The following is a 22,084-nucleotide window of genomic DNA, read 5'->3' on the forward strand; positions in this document are numbered from 1 at the left end:
GTGGGAACATCACACCCCGACCCCCTCCACCTCAGACACCACAGGTGAAACTGGATGGGCGGGGTCCGTCTGTTCATCGTCTCGACCTGTCAGGTATCTTCCACAAAAGTAGCTGAGCTCTCGGGGTCCCGCCGCACCTCAGATGCCCGGCGGCCGAGTCTTACCTTATGACAACGGCCTTCGTAGTCATTACTCCTGTAGAGGAACGCTTAGCTGAAGGACGGTAAACCTCAGCTATGTGGCAAACAAAGGTGAACTTAGTGGAGATCTCCTCCATTGTTAAATTCTGGGAAGGTGAATCTTTTAGCTGTAATGGGTTTCTGAATAGTGTGGATTTTGGTGCTATGTGGGGCTACCAATCTGCCTTTTGCACTCTAATTATTTAGGGATGTGTCTGTTTTCTGTAACTCTCTCCTTAGCAGAGGTAATGAGAAGAGTCTATTCAACTAATTTAGGGTACGCCCTGGACAGAAAAGTCAATTTGTGCCACCCCCCCTCTACATCAAAGCCGTGTGTGTGGAGAGGGTCCACACATTCAAGTTCCTGGGAGTACAGATCTCCGATTACCTCTCCTGGACACACAACACCACAGCGGTGATAAAAAAAGGTCCACCAGTGTCTGCACTTCCTTAGGGTCCTCAGGAAATTCAACCTGGACAAGAAGCTTCTGCTAGCCTTCTACCACTCGTCCACCGAGGGCCTGCTGATGTACTGTGTCTCTACCTGGTACGGCGGCTGCACTGAGGAAGAAAGAGTGAAGCTCCAAAGGACAGTCAAAACAGCGCAGAGGATTATTGGCTGCCCTCTGCCCTCCCTGTCGGACATCTACACCACCCTGTGCCTTGCCAGAGCTCTCAATATCATTAAAGACAATACTCACCCGAGCTCACACCTGATCGACCTGTTGCCCTAACAGACTGAAAAACTGTTTCTTCCCAAGAGCCATCTCCATGCTGAACGCTCACACACACCCACCCTTACCTTGCAGAACAGCGACATGATGTGTTTTTATTTTTCCAATTTCGTATTTATTTTCTATTTAATGATTTAACCTTTAATTAATCTTTTTTATAAATGTAATTAAATTATTGTTGTATTGCACTGGAGCGAGTAGCTCTCTAATCTCATTGCACACTGAGTACAATGACAATAAAGGGCATTCTGATTCTGATTCTATTCAGTGACGACACCCTTTCAAAGGACCAGGTAAAACTCTCGGGAGAAACCCCGAAACGCTTTCTACTCTGAAAACTGCATCAATCCTTGACACATGACCGTCAAGGCTTTGGGAAATGTTTTGTTTGCCTCACTTGTTCACACCCTGTTTTATGTTTTCATGCTTGACCAAAATGACTTGGGTTGAAGGTAGGGTTCATCTAGACTTACTCTCTAGTCAAACTGCGTCCCGATGCAGGGGCTCCACCTTTGGGGACACATGCCTGGAACTTGTACAGCAAACTTGTGCCGCATTTTGGTCAACCCTGTTGTTTTTAAATGTACTCTTGAAATACATTGGATTGGATTTGGTTGGAATGCTTTGCGTGGATGAGTTTCGTTTAAAATATCAATACCAAGCTAGGGTGAAGGCGGTTGCTGGTGTTTTTTACATGAACGTGCGCACTGTTACTTAAATATCGCATTTCACTGTCCAGAAATCTGCTCTAGTCTCACATACAGGTGCACCTCTACATTTTTGGACTCTTTCTGGACCTAAACCATCAATCTTTCAGGATTCAGGCGAACAACCTATTCTGCATATGAATTTTGATCGTGGGAAGCATGATGAACTCTTGGTTTTGATGTCTGCGGTTTGAATCTTGGAATGCATATTGTCCCCGTGCTTATGCGTTTTTTCTCCGGCTTGTTACCAAAGACACGTTGGAGACATTGAACACTCTAATGCACAGGGGTCAAACTCAAATATCCTGCATGTTTTAGATGTTGGGCCCAAAGTCAGTCTGGGTTGACTTCAATTCACCTGCAACCCAGATGAGGACCAGCGCTAAAGAAAATGGATGGATGGGATGCATGTTGATAGCATTTTTGTTTCTGAACAAAAAAGCTATTTTGGCGGCGGTGGGTTAGGTGAGAATGAGGGAGTACCTGGTACTGGCACTGTGGAAAGGGACCGCGGACGGGAATGAATGCGACCAAATTGTCCCGGTTTCATTAGAGTGCTGAGTGAAGCCTCTGCCTAGCCGTCGATTCCCAAGACTCTCGGATAACAAGTGGCTTCCCACACTGAGGCTTTCTGTTTTCTCTCTCTTCGCCAATAAAACCGGCCTGGGACGGAGTTTAGAAGGAGACGACAGTGCAGCAAAGGTGATAGACGGCTGGAGAAAGGGGACCCCTGCTGTGGTCTGCTGTTATCTGTCATTTGGAGGGTAGGGGGGCAGCACAATGAATGGCTGCCGACAAAGCATTTTGGAATGGCTGTGATAAGATATCCCACCCGTGATGTCTGACCCCTCGAGCACCTTTCAAGTAAGCAGGTTAACTGTCCTTCTAAGAGCTGGTACTGAAAGACAAAGTTCTTGGGCCCAATGGGGCATTTGTAGAAAATTCAAGTGAAAGCGGGCGTTGTGAAAGAGCAAGACTAAAACATTCCATCGGTGGCCATTTTAGTCAGCTGACGGCTATCATCAAGTTTCGGAAAAAAATGATCAAATGTATATAATTTGACATTTGTGAATGAAGTTATGGCCAAAACTGGTGTTCTGAAAGTGGACATTTTAAAGCTGCTTTGGACGTTTTCAGGGGTCTTTGGGGCGGGGAAAAAACAACATTTTGTTAATATGAGGCGTGTTCGTATCTGCAATGGGTGAAGCTTCAATGTAATTAAAAAAAAAAAGTTTAACCCTTCCACACATTTGAAACACATTTTAACACACTTCAATGCCACTTAAAACACTTTTTTAACACATTGAAACGTATTTGGCGTGGGTGTGACCCCTAGAAATGGTCTCAATTAAACCTCAAGGATTTTATTTAAAATTTCGCCCCCAATGGCAGTTTGACTTAGCAACACGAGATTAGGGAGGCTTTTCTATCATGGACAAACTCACAAAAGTCTCAGGAACCCCATGCCTTAAAAGACACTGGAAGCCCGCCATTTTGGTTTGAATTGGCCAATCCAGCCTGGCCTTTTTCAGATGACCTTCAAATCCAAACTAGAAATTTTGTGCAGTTTTGTCCAATTGGTACCACATTTCAACATCATAAGCCAGACAGATGGGTGGCGCTAAAACGAATCTGAGCTTTCTTTATTGTGTGTGGGAGCACAGTCGTTAAGTCTGTTGACTTGCCACAAAAAAATTAAACTGTAATATGTCAACTCCACAAGATCATAGCTTGACTGAAAGTTATGTCTGACTGAAAAGCACTCGATGCATATTCTGTCCGGCGTAAGTCCTTTTTTTCTGGTCAGTGCAGCTGTGTTGGGAATGTTGGGTTTGCGTGAGGAGGCCCAGTTGCGGCGGTCATGATGCAAACATGCGCACTCCGAGCTTGGCCCATTTATTTAGTTGCACTTGTTTAACCAGCTGCCCTCCGTGCTGTACAAGAAATGTCTATTCTGTACAGCCATGGCAACTCCAAAAAACACAAAGAAACACAGTAGGCCTTTGAATTTAAAACAAAAAGGGTTCCGTCTCCATCCAACACAATATATATATATATATTAACATATATATATATATATATATATATATATATATTATGTATATATATATATATATATATATATATATATATATTATGTATATATATATATATATATATGTATATATTATGTATATATTATGTATATATATATATATATATATATGTATATATTATGTATATATTATGTATATATATATATATATATATATATTATGTATATATATATATTATGTATATATATATATATATATATATATGTATATATTATGTGTATATATATACATATTAGGTATATATTATGTATGTATATATATATTATGTATATACATATATGTATATATTATGTATATATTCTGTGTATATATATATTATGTATATATATATATATATATATATATTATATATATATATATATAATATATATGTATACATACATATATATTATGTATATATATATATATATATATGTATATATTATGTATATATTATGTATATATATATATATATATATATATTATGTATATATATATATTATGTATATATATATATATATATATATATGTATATATTATGTGTATATATATACATATTAGGTATATATTATGTATGTATATATATATTATGTATATACATATATGTATATATTATGTATATATTCTGTGTATATATATATTATGTATATATATATATATATATATATATTATATATATATATATATAATATATATGTATACATACATATATATTATGTATATATATATATATATATGTATATGTTTAAGTTACCACTGGGCCATGCAAACCAACACTGCTGGAGTGTGGCGCTTGTGGGCAGTTTTGAGAAATGTTTCGAAATTTTGTTACATTTTTGTGATTAATTAGTTAAAAGATAGGAACCCTTTACCACTGAACTGCGAGAAAAATATGTTATTTAAATTTGTCCTGGATATGAAGATATTTTTTAATAAATCAGTAGTCTGGATAAATGCAAAACAGGAGGAAGTCATCATAAGGAACTTCACGCACATGCATAATATGTATAAAGCACACATCTATGTGATAAACTTTCTATACATAGCGGTGCCTTGAGATATGAGTTTAATTTGTTCCTTGACCGCACCGTTAATCCGCTCCAGCTTTTCCACAAAAACTGTATAAATTATTGTAACGTTTATTTTACTGAGGAAAAATAGCACTACATTACATTGTACGTTATAAAAAAACATACAATAATCAGATAATTACAGTGTAATTACATTATTTTTTTTGTTTTGTTTTCAAAGCACCACTGTACACCTTCACACTCATATTTAAGCCAAGTTGGAACCTCCCTAGAGGGGGTGTGGGTGTGTGTGTGTGTGGGGGGGGGGGTGCGTGTCCCGATAAACTATGACCTCCAGCTCATGCCACAAGTGCACTAATGGCCACTGCGAGTAAGCTCGAGGTGTTTGCGCCTCTAAATGGATGAGGTATTTTTATCCTCTCACACACACACACACACACACACACCCCAGTAGTGTGCGTCACATCTGGGCGCACCGCAGGGTGAGCGAGCGGCTGTGGGTTGGCACATAGCGCTGGCACTGCTCAAGTTCCTGATAGCTTTCTTTGAAGTTCTTCTTGCGCCCCCAACCCCCTTAAAACAGCCATGCATCCCCCTTCACCCTCCCGCCCTCCCTCACACACTCACAGCAGGAAATTGCATTCTGTCCTCCCGCCCTGGCAGATAAATGAGGCAGTGGAGCGGCTGCACACTGTCACCGGCCGAGCTGGCCTGTCTCTGTGCTGTGTTCGCCACGTGTGCCGTTTGCTGCATCAACACGCTGTCATCGAAGCCTGTTTCACGCAAATTGACCACCAGATTCTGCACTGTGTCTTTTACACAGAACCCAGCCAAACATGATTTTCATGCATATTTGTGTGCTTTCACAACAATGTGGCATCTCACCATCAGCTGTTTTGATGCAGCCAATGACAGTTTCTGGTATGACATAAAAGCTTGTGAATAGCTCATTCCACTTTTGTTAAGAGAGCCATACAAAATGCTCGTGTCTCCCCACTACAGGCTCAAATCTCTAAAAGTAAGTCTTTAAATATAATTTTTATTCCATTTTACTATTATTGTGATAGAAATACTAATGTTGACGAACTATTATATGTGATCTGATATAAAGTCAATGCAAATAAATTGGATTGCAGCTTTTAATCGTGTATCACAAACTGTTTCAGCATCCATAATCTGTTTGTACTCTTTGTTGGCCCCGCCTCTTAACATTCACTACCAGCCGAGTAAAAAAAAAAGAAAATCGTTCTTTGACGTCTTTATCCGTCAATGGCAGTAAATGAGTTAAAGGCAGGTGTATTTACACAGACAGTAAAGTATGTGCAGTATTTTTTTATACATTGCTTGCTGTTTTATTTTGGGTATTTGAATATATTTCTGAGTTGAAAAAAAAAATCGTTCTTTGACGTCTTTATTCGTCAATGGCAGTAAATGAGTTAAAGGCAGGTGTATTTACACAGACATTAAAGTATGTGCAGTATTTTTTTTATACATTGCTTGCTATTTTATTTTGGGTGTTTGATTATATTTCTGAGTTGAAAAAAAAAAATCGATCTTTGACGTCTTTATCCGTCAATGGCAGCAAATGAGTTAAAGGCACGTGTATTTACACAGACAGAAAAACGCGCATATTTATTTATTTTTTTTATACATTGCTTTCTGTTTTATTTTGGGTGTTTGAATATATTTCCGAGTTGAAAAAAAAGTGTTTTTAAATGTTTCAGTATGTTTAATTTGTGTAGGAGAGGTGTAACTATAAATTTAAAAAAAAAATTGTCTCTTTAGCTTGCATTATCACCTGTCGAGGTAACCCAAAATAAACAGAAATCAAATCTAGCGGTTCTAAATGCCTCATCATTGTCAGCTGCAGTGCAACACCTCGTTTGTTAGCATCAGACAAAGATTTTCGACACGCACGTCGCGTGTCTGCTTGTGTGTCACATCAAATGACATCATGGTCCGAAGACATTGTCTGGGAATGTCGTTTAGAAAATTAGCGAGGCACGCAACGGGCACTGGAGCGACCACGAATGTGCAGCATGTGTGTCCCTGCGAGTTTGTGTGTGTGTGTGTGGGTCTGTATGTGTGAGATCATGTTTTGCATGGCGTTAAAGCAGGGACCATAGGTACGCCTTGACGTCATTGGCCTATGTGTAAGGTGCTGGCCCCTGGCCAAAACCTATGTTTGATTAGTCCGCTGCGGGAAAATGAGTTACAGCTCGCGAGGTGATGTCACTCCTACCGAAAACCCAACGGTACCACCCCACCCACTATGACGAGTTCCGTACCGGAGGGACCCGCTGCTGGTGCTCAACTGTTGACTGCAGAAACCGTTTAAGTCATTTTCCATGTCTGAGTAAATGCTCCTAAGTGCTTTAAAATTGTGGAGATACTTGAATTGCCTCATTCTCCAGGGGTCCCACGGTTAATGTTGGGGTGGCGTATGTCTACCTGCCAGTTTCGGGTGCTTGAGTAATGCAGTCTGCTGCCTCGAAAAGCAGACGCAAGGTGTTGCAAGTCATATTTAAGACCACGTTTGATTCTGGTCAATCGATTTAATGTCGATTCAATCGATTTCCAGAGTCCATCCTTTGCTTGTCCTCATTACGGTCGCTGGAGCCTATTCCAGCTGACTCTGGGCAAGAGGCAGGGGACGCCCTGGACTTGTTGCCAGCCAATCGTAGGGTGCAAACAAGCAGCTTGACGCACTTGCGGCCTCTTTATCTGTTGGCAGAGAACTTAAAGGTGTCAATGGAAGTGTGGTAGTATTGATCCATGATCGGTTGACAGAGACTATGAAAGAAGAACCAGAAAGAGTGTATGAGAGACAACAGGAGATCCAAGGAGTTTTTGGTGAAAACAAGCGGAAACAATTTTTTTGAATGGTATTGGCTCAATGACCAAGGAACAAGTTCCCGGATGTCGGCGTCCCGAGATGAAATTGAGTGAGAAAACGGACATTTTTCCCACTGGGTATGTATCACGATAAAAAGAATACGGTGCGGAAGTAGCTCAGCCTGTTAGGATTTTGCTTTGAGATCAGGTGGGATGAGGTTCAAGACTTTCCCTCATGGTACCCTCAATGTGTACTTTGGATGTTGGTCTTTAAATTGTGAAAAAATAAATAAATCCTGAAGTGTGTTGACATTTAAGTATTGCTGTTGTCCCCTCTGTGACCGAGATTATGAACTTGAAATGTCATACGTAAGAGGACGGTAAGCGGTTGTGCCGTAAACGCTGTCAAATTCAAACAGTCGAGCAGCCGTGGGTTGTAAATTGGCGAGGAATAGGATAATTCAGATTCACAAAACTTTATTTCTCCCTTTGTAGCAATTATGGCATGTAAGCTATGGAAAAAAAGGTTCCCCATATTCCTTGTAGTAAAGTCTATCAAATTGGCTTTTAGATGAGTTTTCAATGCCACGCCCCCCCCTCCTCCCCTTAATCCGTTGCTACAACCGGCAGCGCTCCCCACACACCATCACACTCTCCAGTCATCCTTCATGTGCTGAGTGAAGAGAACAAGGACACCATGTGGCCCCCCTAACTGCGTAACACACAACACATGCCCCTGGCCCCCCATTACCCAGCGCTGCCACCGCCCCCTCGTGACCCTTCATCCTCCGCTGAGCTGGAGCAGAGACCCCATACACATCAGCGGACTCCTGATTGACAGGCCATGAAGATACACCAACATGGTCTCCATTTAGCTCAAGTACCGCGCCACCATCACCTCGGACACACACACACACACACACACCTCCTGCCGCCCACCCCCTTCCCCCGCCCATCCTCCCCGGGTCCCGGGAGAAAACACACTTGAGCCGAAGTGTTTCGGAGCAGGATGTTTCCTGGGGAGAAAAGGTTTCGTCTCGGGTCAGCGTGCAATGCGGCGATGGAGGGTGGATTTGCACAAGGATGTGAGGGGTGGAGGGTGGGAGGTGATGTTGATGTTTGATGAAGCAAGCCTTAGCAGGTAGGGTGTAACTGGATGGAGGCGCTAGGGGGGCAAGGGGGGGGGGAGGCGATAGGTGGAAGTGGGTCGTTATGGACTTTGGAGTGGAGCGGCGGCCCGGACGGGTGGGGTTGGGGACTGAGGAGAGGGGGGTGTTTAGCCCTAAGAGGAAACATTAGCAAAGCGAGGAGGAAAAGCTGCCAAATTAACTTCTCACCCTTTCAATCACACCCCTGAGAGTAGTCGCTCCGCTTTTACTTCTGGGCCGACGCGATGCCGACGCTTTGAAGTGAGCGGACTCAATCTCATCCTTGGCACACACTCCTCACGAACCGGCCAAAATGCAGTTAAAGAACTTTCAGGACCTCCATCTGCTTCAAACTACCCTGTAGAGCAGGTGTGGGCAAACTACGGCCCGGGGGCCACATGCGGCCCGTTAAATGTGTTAATCCGGCCTGCCAAACTTGAAAAAAAATTTAATTAATAAACCTTGTTAATGTTTTATTTTCTAAATATTGTGGTGTGTCAAAGATATATTTTGTTGTAATGCTTTTGTTCATTTTCATTTAAATTTAAATTTAATTTAAATTTATTTTTTTTCTCCGATGAGGTGAAGTTACCAAAACACTTCATCCATCCGCTCCTGGTCCAGCCCCTCTGTCAAATTTTAGAACCCATTGTGGCCCACCAATCAAAAGGTTTGCCCACCCCTGCTGTAGAGTATGTTTCTTATACCTCAGGATAAGTAAAAAAGTACAAGTGCCCGTCAAGCATAATTTTTATTTCTTTTACGGCAAAAAGCAACAGAAACCCAGTTGCTTTTGCGTCTTTGGCGTTGAGATCGCGGAAAGTTGACTGTGACGGTGTTTGCTTGGCCGTGCCTTTTGTACAGAAACCCATCAAGCAGGCAATTGCCGTAACTATTGAGATATCACTCATTACTTGTATGACGGTGTCAGCATCGAGTATGATGTATGAACTAGTTATCAAAGACTACACGGAATCCCCAATTCACGTTTTGCTACGGCGGTGACCTGAACTAAATTTATACACAAGTTGGAACATACCATAATCTGTCACTAACCTACGCTAACTCAGTAGTCGACATAAATATGAGAAATATTTGTATGAAAAGTAGTTGGAACCAAATGGAAGAACCCAGAAAATACTGACCTGACTGGATGCCTGGATGACAACCTAAGCGCTCGGTACGGGTCAGTTCCGTATGCGTGTTCCATCCAGAATACCAGATCTGGGAAGCTTTTCGGTCCCCGTTACGTTGCGGAGTCAGTTGCAGCAGTGCTTCAAGGCAGGAATCGCAGACTCACTTGTGATATGATATTTTCGCAATATCACGATGTCAGGATTACGCAATAATTGAATTGCCGATGTACGCCGGCGTTACGATCCTCCAGCTGCAGACACACCTGATGTGTACCAAAGTGGCTCCAGCACACCCAAAACTGTTTCTCTTTTCAAAACATACAATTACAACATTACAAACGAATGATTTATAGCTAATCTGATTTTGAGAACAATGCACCCCAAATTCGCGTATACAAGCATATACGACAAACACTCTCCATAACAACCCAGGCTAAACCTAGCTCCTCCTTAGCTCCTCCCCCAATTTCCAAAGCTTGTCTAAATGAGATGTATCACTTGAAAATACTTCCTTAGACCACCTGTATGTACTACTTTCCTATTTTGACCATCTTGTGGCACAAAATGTGTTTTTCGCCATATAACGGTCTATATAGTCACAAAAAAATTATGTTGGACACTTTTCCTGCTGCTACAGTCTCTTTTGTCAAGGCTTGGTAGAGTAGGGTTGTGTGTGATGGTGCATTGGTCAGGAATTGTCAAGTTGATTGGTAGAGAAAACCCTATTACTGTGAGGGTCCTTTTTTTGTCATTAAACGTGTCTCATTTTTTTTTCTTCCAAATTACACCATATGGAAAGTGCTTTGTTACAGCTCGAGCTGTTGTGAAATGCGCTATATAAATAACGTTGTTATTGTATTGTATTAATAAACTCACGCACGGAAGGAAAAAAGCTATTCTCAGCGCTTCCGCGTGGGATCGGATATCTGTTGTTTGCATTTTTAATTTAATCGTTTTGAAGTCAGAGAGTCTGCTTTTATGCGACTTATTTTTTTATAGAGGATTTCATTCTCTGACTTATTACATCACCATCAACCAAGTGAAATCTGTGCTGGAACTATGCAGTGCCAAACAGAAAAACAATCTCTCTTTGCACCCCATTATTGCCCCTTGCAAAAAAAAAAAAAGCCGTCCCTCCAGCCCATTACTATGTTCATCCTCTCAGCATTTGACAGGTGGAAGTACAACGTCGGGCTTTATGTTTTAATTATAAAGAATTCCAGATGTGAAGGATGGGGAGGGGCAGGGAGGGCTCATAAATTAAAAGCAGAGCTACTCAAATGTCTTTTTTTTTTTTTTCAAAGGGACCAAGCAGGTCAGCATCTGCTTCTCATTGCAGCCAATGTTATTAGGACTACAGAAAAGGGCCGAGTCCCGCGTCTGGCCCCTCAATAATTGACACTATTAAATGTGCCTAAACAGATTTAGAGCATCCAGAAAAGTTGCATTTGTCTTCCGCGATGACTCTAATCATCTATTTTCAGATGGGAACAGAGTCAAAGCAACCACGTAATCTCGTGCATGATAGCAAGGGCCGAGCAGGAAGCCAAAAATGTGCACTCACAAAAAAAAAAAAAAAATACAAAAGGAAAAAAGGGGGTGGGGTGAGCCATGTGTAGGAATTTAGGATGCGGCTAAAGCTGGAGCGAAGTGAACAGACAACAAATGGATGGCATTAGAAAAGCAGCATGAGAAACCTTCTGATCCACTCGGGTGATTTTTTATTTTTTTTTTTCAGTCTGGATTCCTGGAGCAGATCAAAACAATGTGCTCTCACGATAATTTAGTAGGAAATATACAAAAAAAAAAAAAAAAGTAGAAGTGACTGTGCCTGTAGCAACAAGGTCCCCTAAAATGGTGGAATAGGAAAGTCAACAAACATGGACAGCAAGCTGTGTGAAAGGGGCAGACTTACATACAGTGGATATAAAAAGTCTACACACCCCTTTTCAAATGCCAGGTTTTTGAGATGGAAAAAAAAAAATGACACCAAGATCAATTATTTCAAAACTGTTTCCAACGTTAAAGTGACGTGTGGCCTGCACAATAAAAATAAACAACTGCAATAATGTGGTTGCACCAGTGTGCCACCCTCTTATATGTGGCTGCGTTCAGCATTAACTAGTGATTGACCAATCACTTTTTTCAGGGCCGATACCAATTATTAATAGTGATGGAGGCCGAAAACAGATATTCGAAAATATTTGAAATAATTTGTTGAAAAAAGGGGTAAAGTGGTGAAAACTCCAAAACTTGACTTATTTCTAATGCCTTTAAGCACATGTTTATTAAACAACTTTAGCGATTTGCTGTTAAAGCTTTTTTAGATCTTGGAAAATGGACAACTTAATTTTAAGAGTGTAACAAAAAATGCAAGAAGCTCCAGGCTCAGGTGCATGTCTTGTAATTCAATAAAAACAAACATCTCTTTTAAGTTTATTAGGGCAAATGGTTTTCTATTAGTTGTGAATAGCAGGCTGACATTGATTAAAATTTCGGCAAAGTCTGTTGCCTTACTACCTCTGCTTGCGCGACCTCTCCCGTAGTGCCTGTGACGCGAGGTGAAAAAGCAAACAGGCATCTTAGTGCTGATTGGCTGCTTCTCACTGCACAAGGAACCAATCAGATGGTGCGGTGGGCAGGCCAATCTGCTTCTGCAGGCAGGGCCACCAGCACAGCAGAGTGAGCTTATAATTTATCGGCCCGATAATTGGCCCAGCGGATAATCAGTCTATCACTAGAATTGACAAGTGACAATCAACTCGTGTTAAATGGGAGTCAGTTCACATGTCGCAATTTACTTTTGAGCCAAAACCTGAAGGTTTTGTTGACCTGAAGAAAAAACAGCTCCAAAGCATGATGCAGCCACATTCCCGGTTCACTGTAGGTATGATACACTTTTGGTAATGAGCAGTGTTGTGTTTGTGTATTCCTTTTCGGGGAAAGAAAGTTGAATCATGGTTTCATCAACCATAGCTGGAAGATCTCAAGTGTGTTTATTTCTTTGTAAGTTTTGCCACCCCACTGCCTAGCTCAGACATAAGAATATAGTTTGATGTCACATAAGCATCCAGCAATTCCTCCCCCGCATTCACTGTTGTGGTTGGCTTCTTGGCAACCTCAGTTCCTATTTTATATTTTATTTTATATATATATATATATATATATATATATATATATATAATTATTTATTTATATATTTATTTATATTTAATTGTATTAATATTTTTGAAAATAGTGCACTCTGGACCTCTGACAAATATTCTCTACCTCCACCCGGATCGCAAAACACATGGTGGACCTCACCAAACCCTGCAAGGACACATTGTTTTTATTCCCTCATCGCATGTTGTAGCGCTTCTGAAGGTGTCTTCACAAATCTCCCTCAGTCGTCCCCTGAAGACCGTTAAGGCGTCCTGTCATGTGATGATGAAGAGCGGCAACAACGTGTGCAGGTCTTGGGCAGTTAAAACCAGACCTAAGTAGTTCCCAACGTCGACATAAAACGCACATGTAGGCGGGCAGAGGAAACGGGTGGATGTCTATGAGATAGAAAAGAAAAAGAGAGGGAAAGTGGTGGTGAAATGAGGTGGAGAGGAACGGGGAGGAGGGGAGGGCGGGTCGAACAGGAGAGGTGAGGGTAAGCGCCTTTGTGGATCATTGGCAGATAATGGGCTCATTAGCCCAAACGTAGCTTAGGAAGGCTCCGGCGCTCTAAACAAACAGAACGGTCGCCGGGGGTGGGACAGATTGGACAGAGATATAATGAGGCCCTCTGCCCCTCTGATGGAAAAAAACGTAGGATTTGAGATACAAGCGCGAAAATGGAATCAACAATAATCTGCAACAATTCACAAAAAGAGTCTTTAAGTTTAATGTCACTCCCAGGTGAAGTTTACTGCCAAAGTAAACATTTAAAATAAGAGTTGCGCCTATAGCTTAGCCGCTCAGTCTGCTAGCTTAATGCTAATGCTCATTGTATTGTGTTTTAGGCTCGGGAGTCGTAGCGAATGTTGGCCTTGTAGTTAGAGGGATAGGGTCATTGTTGGGTTAAGGTTAGGGTTAGTGCTTATAGTGGGTTTAGGAGAATACACAAATCATGTATAAAAAGATAGCAAGTTTACACAGAAGCTAACCACTGTTAATGATTCTAAATTCCTGCATTTGGCTTGCTTCTTCTCTTTATTTTTTTAACACCAACATCTGACATCCATTAGAATAATGGCGACGGGGATTTGTGGTGGCACCGCTCAGTGGCTGTCCTATAAAAGAAAAGAAGAAACAAAGGACAGGATCAAAGGAATAAAGATGTTCACACTCAGAAGTGTCTCTGCCACATCTTACACCGTGACCGCACGTAGTATGCAGTAAGAATCGTCACCAGTTACACTTGTTTTTTTCCCATGGATGCTTGAATACTCACAGATTTACTGTGATGTGGCAAACTTGGGGAACATGTGGGCCTCAACTATACATCAGCCGCCTCTTGAGTCTGAAGCATACCCGTCGATGCGGGTCCCCTCCGTTCCCCTCTGGGCCATTCTGTACAAACATTCCAACACTGTGTCTGTATTCCCAGGGAACCTCGCTCAGATAAGTCAAGCCCGACAGTGTGAAACATCATCCGAGATGGGCGAGAACACATGTAGGTCTCCGTGTAGAGGTCCTGAGGGCGGAGTGCTTCCCTTGTAAATGATGCATTCGTACAGGACACTGTGTGTGAAAGTGTGTGTGTTTTTGTGTTTGCGCGAGTGCGTCTGTGTGTGTGGCTTTCAAGGCCTTCCCTAACATAATCAAGAAATCCTGATCATATTCTTCACATTGATGTCATATTATAAGTGTTGTATTTTTAGGTGAGAGTTTTTATCCAATCAGAATTCAGCTACCTTGTGTTGCCAGGCAGATTTCACAATATTGGTAGCACGCACTGTTCGTCCGAGGCCTTCAGATACAATCGTGCGGGCATCGTCTGTCAAATGAGCTTTCAGTGTTGATAGACAGTTGCGATAGCCAATCAGATCACGACTTGGTTTCAGTGAGCCTTCCTTAAGGTGATGAACGCGTCTTGTGATTGGATACTCACTTGTGAGGGGGCAGCGCTATGCGGAATCTACACACCAGAAAGCCGTAACTGGCGACCGTTCGAAAATCTAAATTACATTCTTGCTTTTTTTACACCACGATGGCCGAAGGAGGGAAAAGTGTTTCTGTATATTATTTGTCCAGCCGTGGTGTCATAAATGATGATATTATGAGGGGGATTCATTCAAGTCGGACTAAGCAGAAGGCCTACGTGTGAAATGCACGGCCCGCCACTACATTCCGGCCTTGACTCTTCGGCCTTATTCCTAGAAATTCTCAGCCTACATCTTTTTTTTTTTTTTTTTTTGGAAATCAAAGTATTTGATTGTAATGTTGTTTAATGATTTTGTTCAAGCCATACAGTCCAATATCCGATCTTCCAAGCATTTTTTGTCTCGCTTTGAAAAAAAAAAATGTAATAATTATTTGAAATCTTTGCAGTAAGTGCATCAGTGCGTAATGGAGAAAAATTAAAGTATTGATCTCTTTCAACGGGTCTCAAACTCCCTTTTTGCGAGTCAGAACAGTCGACCCCAGAGAGGAATAAGCGCGTTGAGCAATTCCATCCATGCTTTTAGTAAATATTAACTTACACCTTGTGCCTTTTTAATGAGCATCACTCACTTTGGCTCTGAAAATAAACAAGCCGACAGCCGCCGAGTGCTAAGTGCCGCGTAGATTAATGAGGTGTGTCACACTGCCCCTCTCTTCATCCCTCTGTTTGTCCGTGTGTGTATGGGGGGGAGTCCTGATGGACTAACACAATGCTCAAGTAAACAAAAAGCAGTGAAGACAGCAGGGAGACTCTCACTTTTACTTTGCATGTGTCAAACAGGAGGCAGGAGAGTGTGAGCCCCGTTGGAGTAAACTTTTTTTTTTTTTTTTTTAATTTTAAATTCCAATTGAATGCCAATTTCGGTCTCATTACGCTTCATTTGACAAGACTGTACAACAATACATTCTTGCTTACAAACACCTTGCTGTTGTAGTTGGTGTCCTCATACTTTGCTTTGTGAAGTGGTTACTCTCTCTATATTAATTGTATTTTCCAAAAATTGTTTAGCATTACAATTTGGTAAAAATGTGCTCCGATAACAAAATGAAGATGACTAGAATATAACATTTAATGAAGCAAAAATGTTACCAAAATCAAAGTACTTATAAATAAAATAACTAATTACTAATTAACTAAAATACATTATTAATCAAATTAATTGTTAGTTTACTTTGGATAAAATCTAGTAATTTTTTAAATTAAAACTGTGTATGTTGCGCCCGCCGGTCGGCGAGGAGGGGGGTGGACCCAAGAGTGCGGGGAAGCCAGGCATAAGGGTAACTGAAAGGGAATTTATTTAAGAAATCAAACGAGAACAAATAATGCGGCCGGGTGCCAAAAATAACCGGGGCCAACTAAACGTAACTGAACAGGCCCAAATGACGAGGGACAAAGACAGTGAACAAAACACGGGGGAACGAGAGCGGGAACGAAAACAAGGAACAAGGACAGTGGCAAATTCTAGGGATCGTGAGCATGAGCGAGAACGAGAGCAGGGAGCGGCCGTGACAGTCCACAAGGGGAAGCAATGTTCCGACACTGAGTAGTCGGTATGGGGTGGTTAAATAGTCCAGAACTAGGAGTGCAAATGGCCATTAGGTGTGTGAGGTTAATGGGGAGCAGGTGCGTAGCTGGTGGGGACGGAGTGCTGAGGGGAAACGCCCCTACTCAGCTGTCAGAAACCAAAAACAACAACAAAAAGGCATTGGGAGACGCGAAAACAATAACAAACCCCTGCCATGACCGACACGGGTCATGACAGTGTATTTTTTCATGTATTTTCATTTAGCATTTTTTATTCTGTTTTATTGAAAAAAATTAAATATTACAACTGTAAAATCTTGTAGTTGTATCACTAAAATAAAATGTTAAAAATTGATAAAATATGAAAATATTACACAGTGAAATCAATGTGATCAAAATATATAGTTTATTAAAAACAAATAATGTTAAAATATTTTTATTAATCGTTTTTATTAAATTAATTACATTAAATTCTTATTCAAATAAAAATTACTAAATGAGAATATTTTCATAAAATAAAAAGATTACCAAAGTTAAATAATTTTAAACTAAATGAAAATTTTGATAAGATCAATTATTTTTACTTAGAATAAAATACCATTAAAATCAAATACTAAATCTATTATTTTTCATTAAGATAAATACATTTAACTAAATGTTCATATTTTTAGAAGATAAATCATTTATAAAATCTTTTGCTTTTGAAAAAATACTAAAATCTACCTATTGTATAAAAGAAAAATATTGTTTTATTTACGAAAATCCAATTAAAAATAAATAAAACAAATGTTACAATTTTTTTTCCCATCTTATATACATTATACCTTTTTATGTCTCCTGTATTTCGGCTAGTTAATAATGAATAAAGGGGGGGAGGATCACACACCCACACACATGCATAACAAAATCCTTCACAATGAACCTATTTTAAAGACTGGCAGTTTGATTCATGATTGATTTTTCATATCTTAATGCTTTGTCATCTTCACTTTAGGAGAGTGGGTGTCGCATTTAAATAACTGCAAAAAAACAAATGCCATGCAAAGTAGAAGACGCCGCTACGACAATAGGGTCCATTATTTAAGTGGTCACATTGTGGTTAAAATAGCACCTCGCATTACCAGTCGGCAGGCGAGCAGACCGGGGGCTCCGGTGTATATCAGGCATCGCATGACAATGGGTCTCTTTGCCCTGGAGGAGGTCGTTACCATGGGGCAAAGCGGGACCGACAAGCGGCTGGCACCTAAGAACCAGACATTCAAGAGAGGGTGGGAGGGCAAGGCGGAGACATTTGCCCCACCACGGCTTCAGGCTATCGAGATGGAGGGACCAGACGGGGGCAGCTTCATCCATTACCTTCCCACATAGATACGGGTGGAGGCGCAAGGGGGTCTTTGAGATGTGCTAGTAGTGAAAAACACACATTACATCATGGAGAGTGCAGCAAAGGAGGGGTGAAAGGTGAAGGATTCAGGAGTAAATGAGTCATGACCAACACTAAAGGGCTTGGACAAGGTTGCTTGAACGCACACACAAACACACACACGCAAAATCACATGTTTGCGGTTGCGAAAATCCTCCAACATTTCACTTGATTGTTCCAAATTTATCAGCTAATTTGTTGAGATTTAATGCACACCTTGGATTTGACACGTGTAATGGTTGGCATGGTTGAAGATTAGTTGCGATTAATGAAAAGAACTGTGGCCCTTATTTGTTGCTGTTTTTCCAAAATTCCAAAAGAGAACACTAAGGGCAGCGAGAAAACAGGGCACTGCAACAAAGTCGAGACAGTGGAGTATATAACGCTGCTGTGTCCAAAGCGAATCATGTGTGCGTTTTTCTTTATTATTTTTGGCTTACTTTTACAAATGTTATTCAAGAAGAGACTAAGGGCAGCGAGAAAACGGGGCACTGCAGCAAAGTCGAGACAATGGAGTAAATAACGCTGCGGTGTCCAAAGCAAATCATGTGTGCGTGTTTGTTTTTTATTTTTGGCTTACTTTTACAAATGTTATTCAAGATGAGACTAAGGGCAGCCAGAAAATGGTTTTCTGCAGCAAAGTGGAGACTGTTGAGTATAATAGTGCTGGGTCCAAAGCGAAGCTTGATAGCATGTGTGTTCTACATATTTTTTTATCCGTGATGAGACTGAGGGCAGCAAGAAAACAGGGCATGTCATCAAAGTGAAGACTTTGGCAAATACTACTGCAGTATCCAGAGCTAAGCATGTTTGTATGTGTGTTTATTTTTGGTGGTTGTTTTTACAAATGTTATTCAAGAAGAGACTGAGGGCAGCTAGAAAATGGCGTTCGGCAGCAAAATGGAGACTGCTAAGCATAATACTGCAGTAGTGTCCAAAGTGAAACATGTTAGAATGTTTGTTTGTTTAGTTTTGTTTTTACAACAAAAATGTTATCTAGGATGAGATTGAGGGCAGCAGAGAAATGGTATTATAGCAAATTGGAGACTGTGCAGCATAATGCTGCAGTGGTCAGAGCTAAGATGGTTTATTTTTTGAGTCACTTTTAGAAATGTTATCCAAAAGGAGACCGATGGCAGTAAAAAAAACAGGGCCTGCTGATATTTCTTAAAAACATTTATCCGAGAGGAGAGTGACGGCAGCATGAAAATAGGCAACGGTAGCAAAGTGGATAAGGTGGAGTATAATACGGGAGATTCTAGAGCAGGGCTGGGCAAACTTTTTGATTGGCTGGCCACAATGGGTTCTAAAATTTGACAGAGGGGCCGGACCAGAAGCAGATGGATGGAGTGTTTTGGTAAACTCACCTCATCGGATTAAAAAAAAAAATACATTTAATTTTAAATGAAAGTGAACAAAAGCATTACAACAATATATCTGTCTTTGAAAAACCAGAGTATTTAGAAAATAAAACATTAATAAGGTTTATTCATTTAATTATTTTCAAGTTCGGCGGGCCGGATTAAAACATTTAACGGGCCGCATGTGGCCCCCGGGCCGTAGTTTGCCCACGCCTGATCTAGAGCTAAGCAGGTTCGTGTGTTTCGTTGTGTGCATTGCTGAACCGAGGCAAGCTCATGTTGGTGCGTGTTACTTTTTGTCGTTTGAGTAGCATAATTTATGCCGAGAAGAAGCAACGGATTGCTGCAGAAAAGTGGAGACTGTGTTGTGTAACAGATCGTTGGTTCTGAATTAGAAAACACACACACACCCCCACACACACACACACACACACACACAACACACATTAAATCACATTTGCGGTTGCCCAAGTCTTCCAACATTTCACTTGATTGTTACAAATTTCCCAACTAATCTGCCGAGATTTCCCACACGCTTCGAACATGACACGCCCCTAATGCATGCCAGAGTTGAAGATTTAGTTTCTATTGATGAAAAAAAAAAAATACAGGCTCTTTTTGTTGGTGTTCTTTTTTTGGTAGGCTGCCAACTCGCGTTTGAAAATAATTTGCGAGTAGAATTTCAATGGGCTAAATTGCTTCCCCTTCGCTAACAATGCAGCAAAAGGAGGGTTAGCCATGTGTGCATGGTCAGCATCACCCGGCGTAACTACGACTGACACATTTGGCCTTGAAACGTGCTCCGCAACACGGCTTTTTTTTTTTTTTTTTACAGGAAACTGCAAAAGCCACACAGCGCATTGAATGCATCACACGAGCAAAACAGTGGAGAGGAACCAGGGTCTCCTGTGTTTACTTCGCAGGAAGTGAGTAAAATAGTGCTGTGTCAAAAGCTAAGCATGTTAGCATGTGTGTTTAGTTTATAGTCATTTCAAGTTTTATCTGAGAGGAGGGCCGCAAGAAAAACGGATGGAGAAACCAACATTGAGCCCGGTCGGCGTGGAACGCCAGCTGCCCATGTTCCACAACATCGCCAGGTAAGAAGACAAATTAGAAAAATATATTTGACAAAAAAAAATATTAGTAATACTGCAGCTGGGTCATTTGCATACATTTTATCCAATAGGAGATTAAGGGCAGCGACAAAAAGAACGAGGTTGCGACTGAGATGCATTAAATTGCAGTGTCAAGGGATAAGCGTGTTTGCTTGTTCATTTAAATTTATCATCATATTTTTTGGAGAGGAGACTAAGGGCAGTGAGGAAACAGAACACTGAAGGTGAATTCTATTTATTCAAAACACAGCAACAGCAAGAAAATGTCACACAGCAGTAAAGTGGAGATTGTGGACTATAATGCTGGCGCAACAGGACAAGCTGATGTTAGCGCGTTGTGTTTATTTCTGTCATTTTGAGGTGTGCCATTTCATTTAATTTCTAGGCTGACCAGGTACACGTGAGGTGGTCAAGCTGCCTGGTTGCCAAATTGGGTCAACTTGTCAATTTTTGTCTTTTTTTTTTTTTTAACACAATGAACAAAACAGGAGGATATATGTCGAGACGCTTGGTTGCATTTTCAACTGCTGTCTATTGGAGCGGAGACATCAAGCACATTCCAAGAGTCCAGGGCCCAATTACGGGCAGATGAAGGGCAAGTTGTCTTTGTCTAAGAACAAAGGCAACAAGTGACAAGGGTGCTCTTTAAAGGGAGAGCTCTATAAGGACAGCAGAGGAGGGGGCGAGAGGTAAGCAGCTGGTTATAAATATCTATTGGCTCACTTACTGGAAGGAAAATGGGCACTTTGTTGCTCATCCACTCATGCAGGTGCTTGCAAAACATGACTAACCACTAATGTTTTACAGCAACGTCCAAGTTTCTCAACAGAGCTAAAACCGCTCCAACGTCAAAATGTGAGTCTCAGTCAGAACATCCGTGTTACTATTTTTTACTTTTCCCATTACTCCATATTTTCAGTTAAAAAAAAAAGAAAAAAAACATTCTAGGGGATCATTATTACAATTAAAATGTGATTTAGGAGCATCCTTTTTTTTTTTTTGGTAGTTAGTCTGTATGTGACAGTTTTGTCTAAATTGAGCCTAAAGGGTTATTTCCGTTGTTTACATGGCAACAGATTAGAGAAGGAGCTTTTTCAAAACAAGTGTTACTGTGACATGATATTACCACCTACTGGCCTGGCATACACATTACATAATTTTCAGTGTGATTTTTACGGTTCTGGGATTGTTTTCTTCTTTTGTTAAACATTCCTGATTTTCCATTATGTTGCCATGTAGACGTGTCACGAGCTCCATCGGCGTGGATCACTCAAAAAGCTTTTGAGAGGCACTTCTTAGCTAGCATGAAGTCACTAATTTGGTACCATAAGGGCCGATTTTGGGCGAGGTGACGTTTAAGTCTTGCCTATTTTGTAAGTGCTTGTCTAGGGTCAAAACGTGTGTTGCGTTGTGGAGGGGCGGGCACTTGTCTACACTTTATAATAACCACTCTGCAGTAAATTAGAACACAGCAGGGTAATGTCTGTTTACTCAAAAGGCAGCTGCCTGGGCCTCAAAGTATTCCACTCTGTCCACCAGTCCCTCAACCCCACCTTAACAGTTATTAATGTAAAATCATTAGTATGTGTAAACCCCCCTAAAAAAATTTTTTTTCATATAAGAAATATATAACTTTATTATATTACGCTTTTTATAAACGTTACTAACAATTAGATATA

The 22,084-nt window shown here is 40.9% G+C and overlaps 1 protein-coding gene across 1 annotated transcript in view; it reads left to right on the forward strand.

Moving 5' to 3' along the window:
- Nucleotides 1–22,084, forward strand: part of LOC148342997 (uncharacterized) — an 85,677-nt gene that overhangs the window by 63,389 nt on the left and 204 nt on the right. Inside the window, exons 5-6 of the mRNA XM_088307272.1 lie at nt 20,126–20,216; nt 21,213–21,260. Of these exons, the coding sequence (XP_088163398.1) occupies nt 20,126–20,216; nt 21,213–21,260 (139 nt within the window). The remainder of the gene's footprint in view (nt 1–20,125; nt 20,217–21,212; nt 21,261–22,084) is intronic.

Source organism: Idiotropiscis lumnitzeri, chromosome 1 (genome assembly GCF_059441095.1).
Source record: "Idiotropiscis lumnitzeri isolate Australia: NSW breed Sydney's pygmy pipehorse chromosome 1, RoL_Ilum_1.0, whole genome shotgun sequence".
Lineage (NCBI taxonomy): Eukaryota > Metazoa > Chordata > Actinopteri > Syngnathiformes > Syngnathidae > Idiotropiscis > Idiotropiscis lumnitzeri.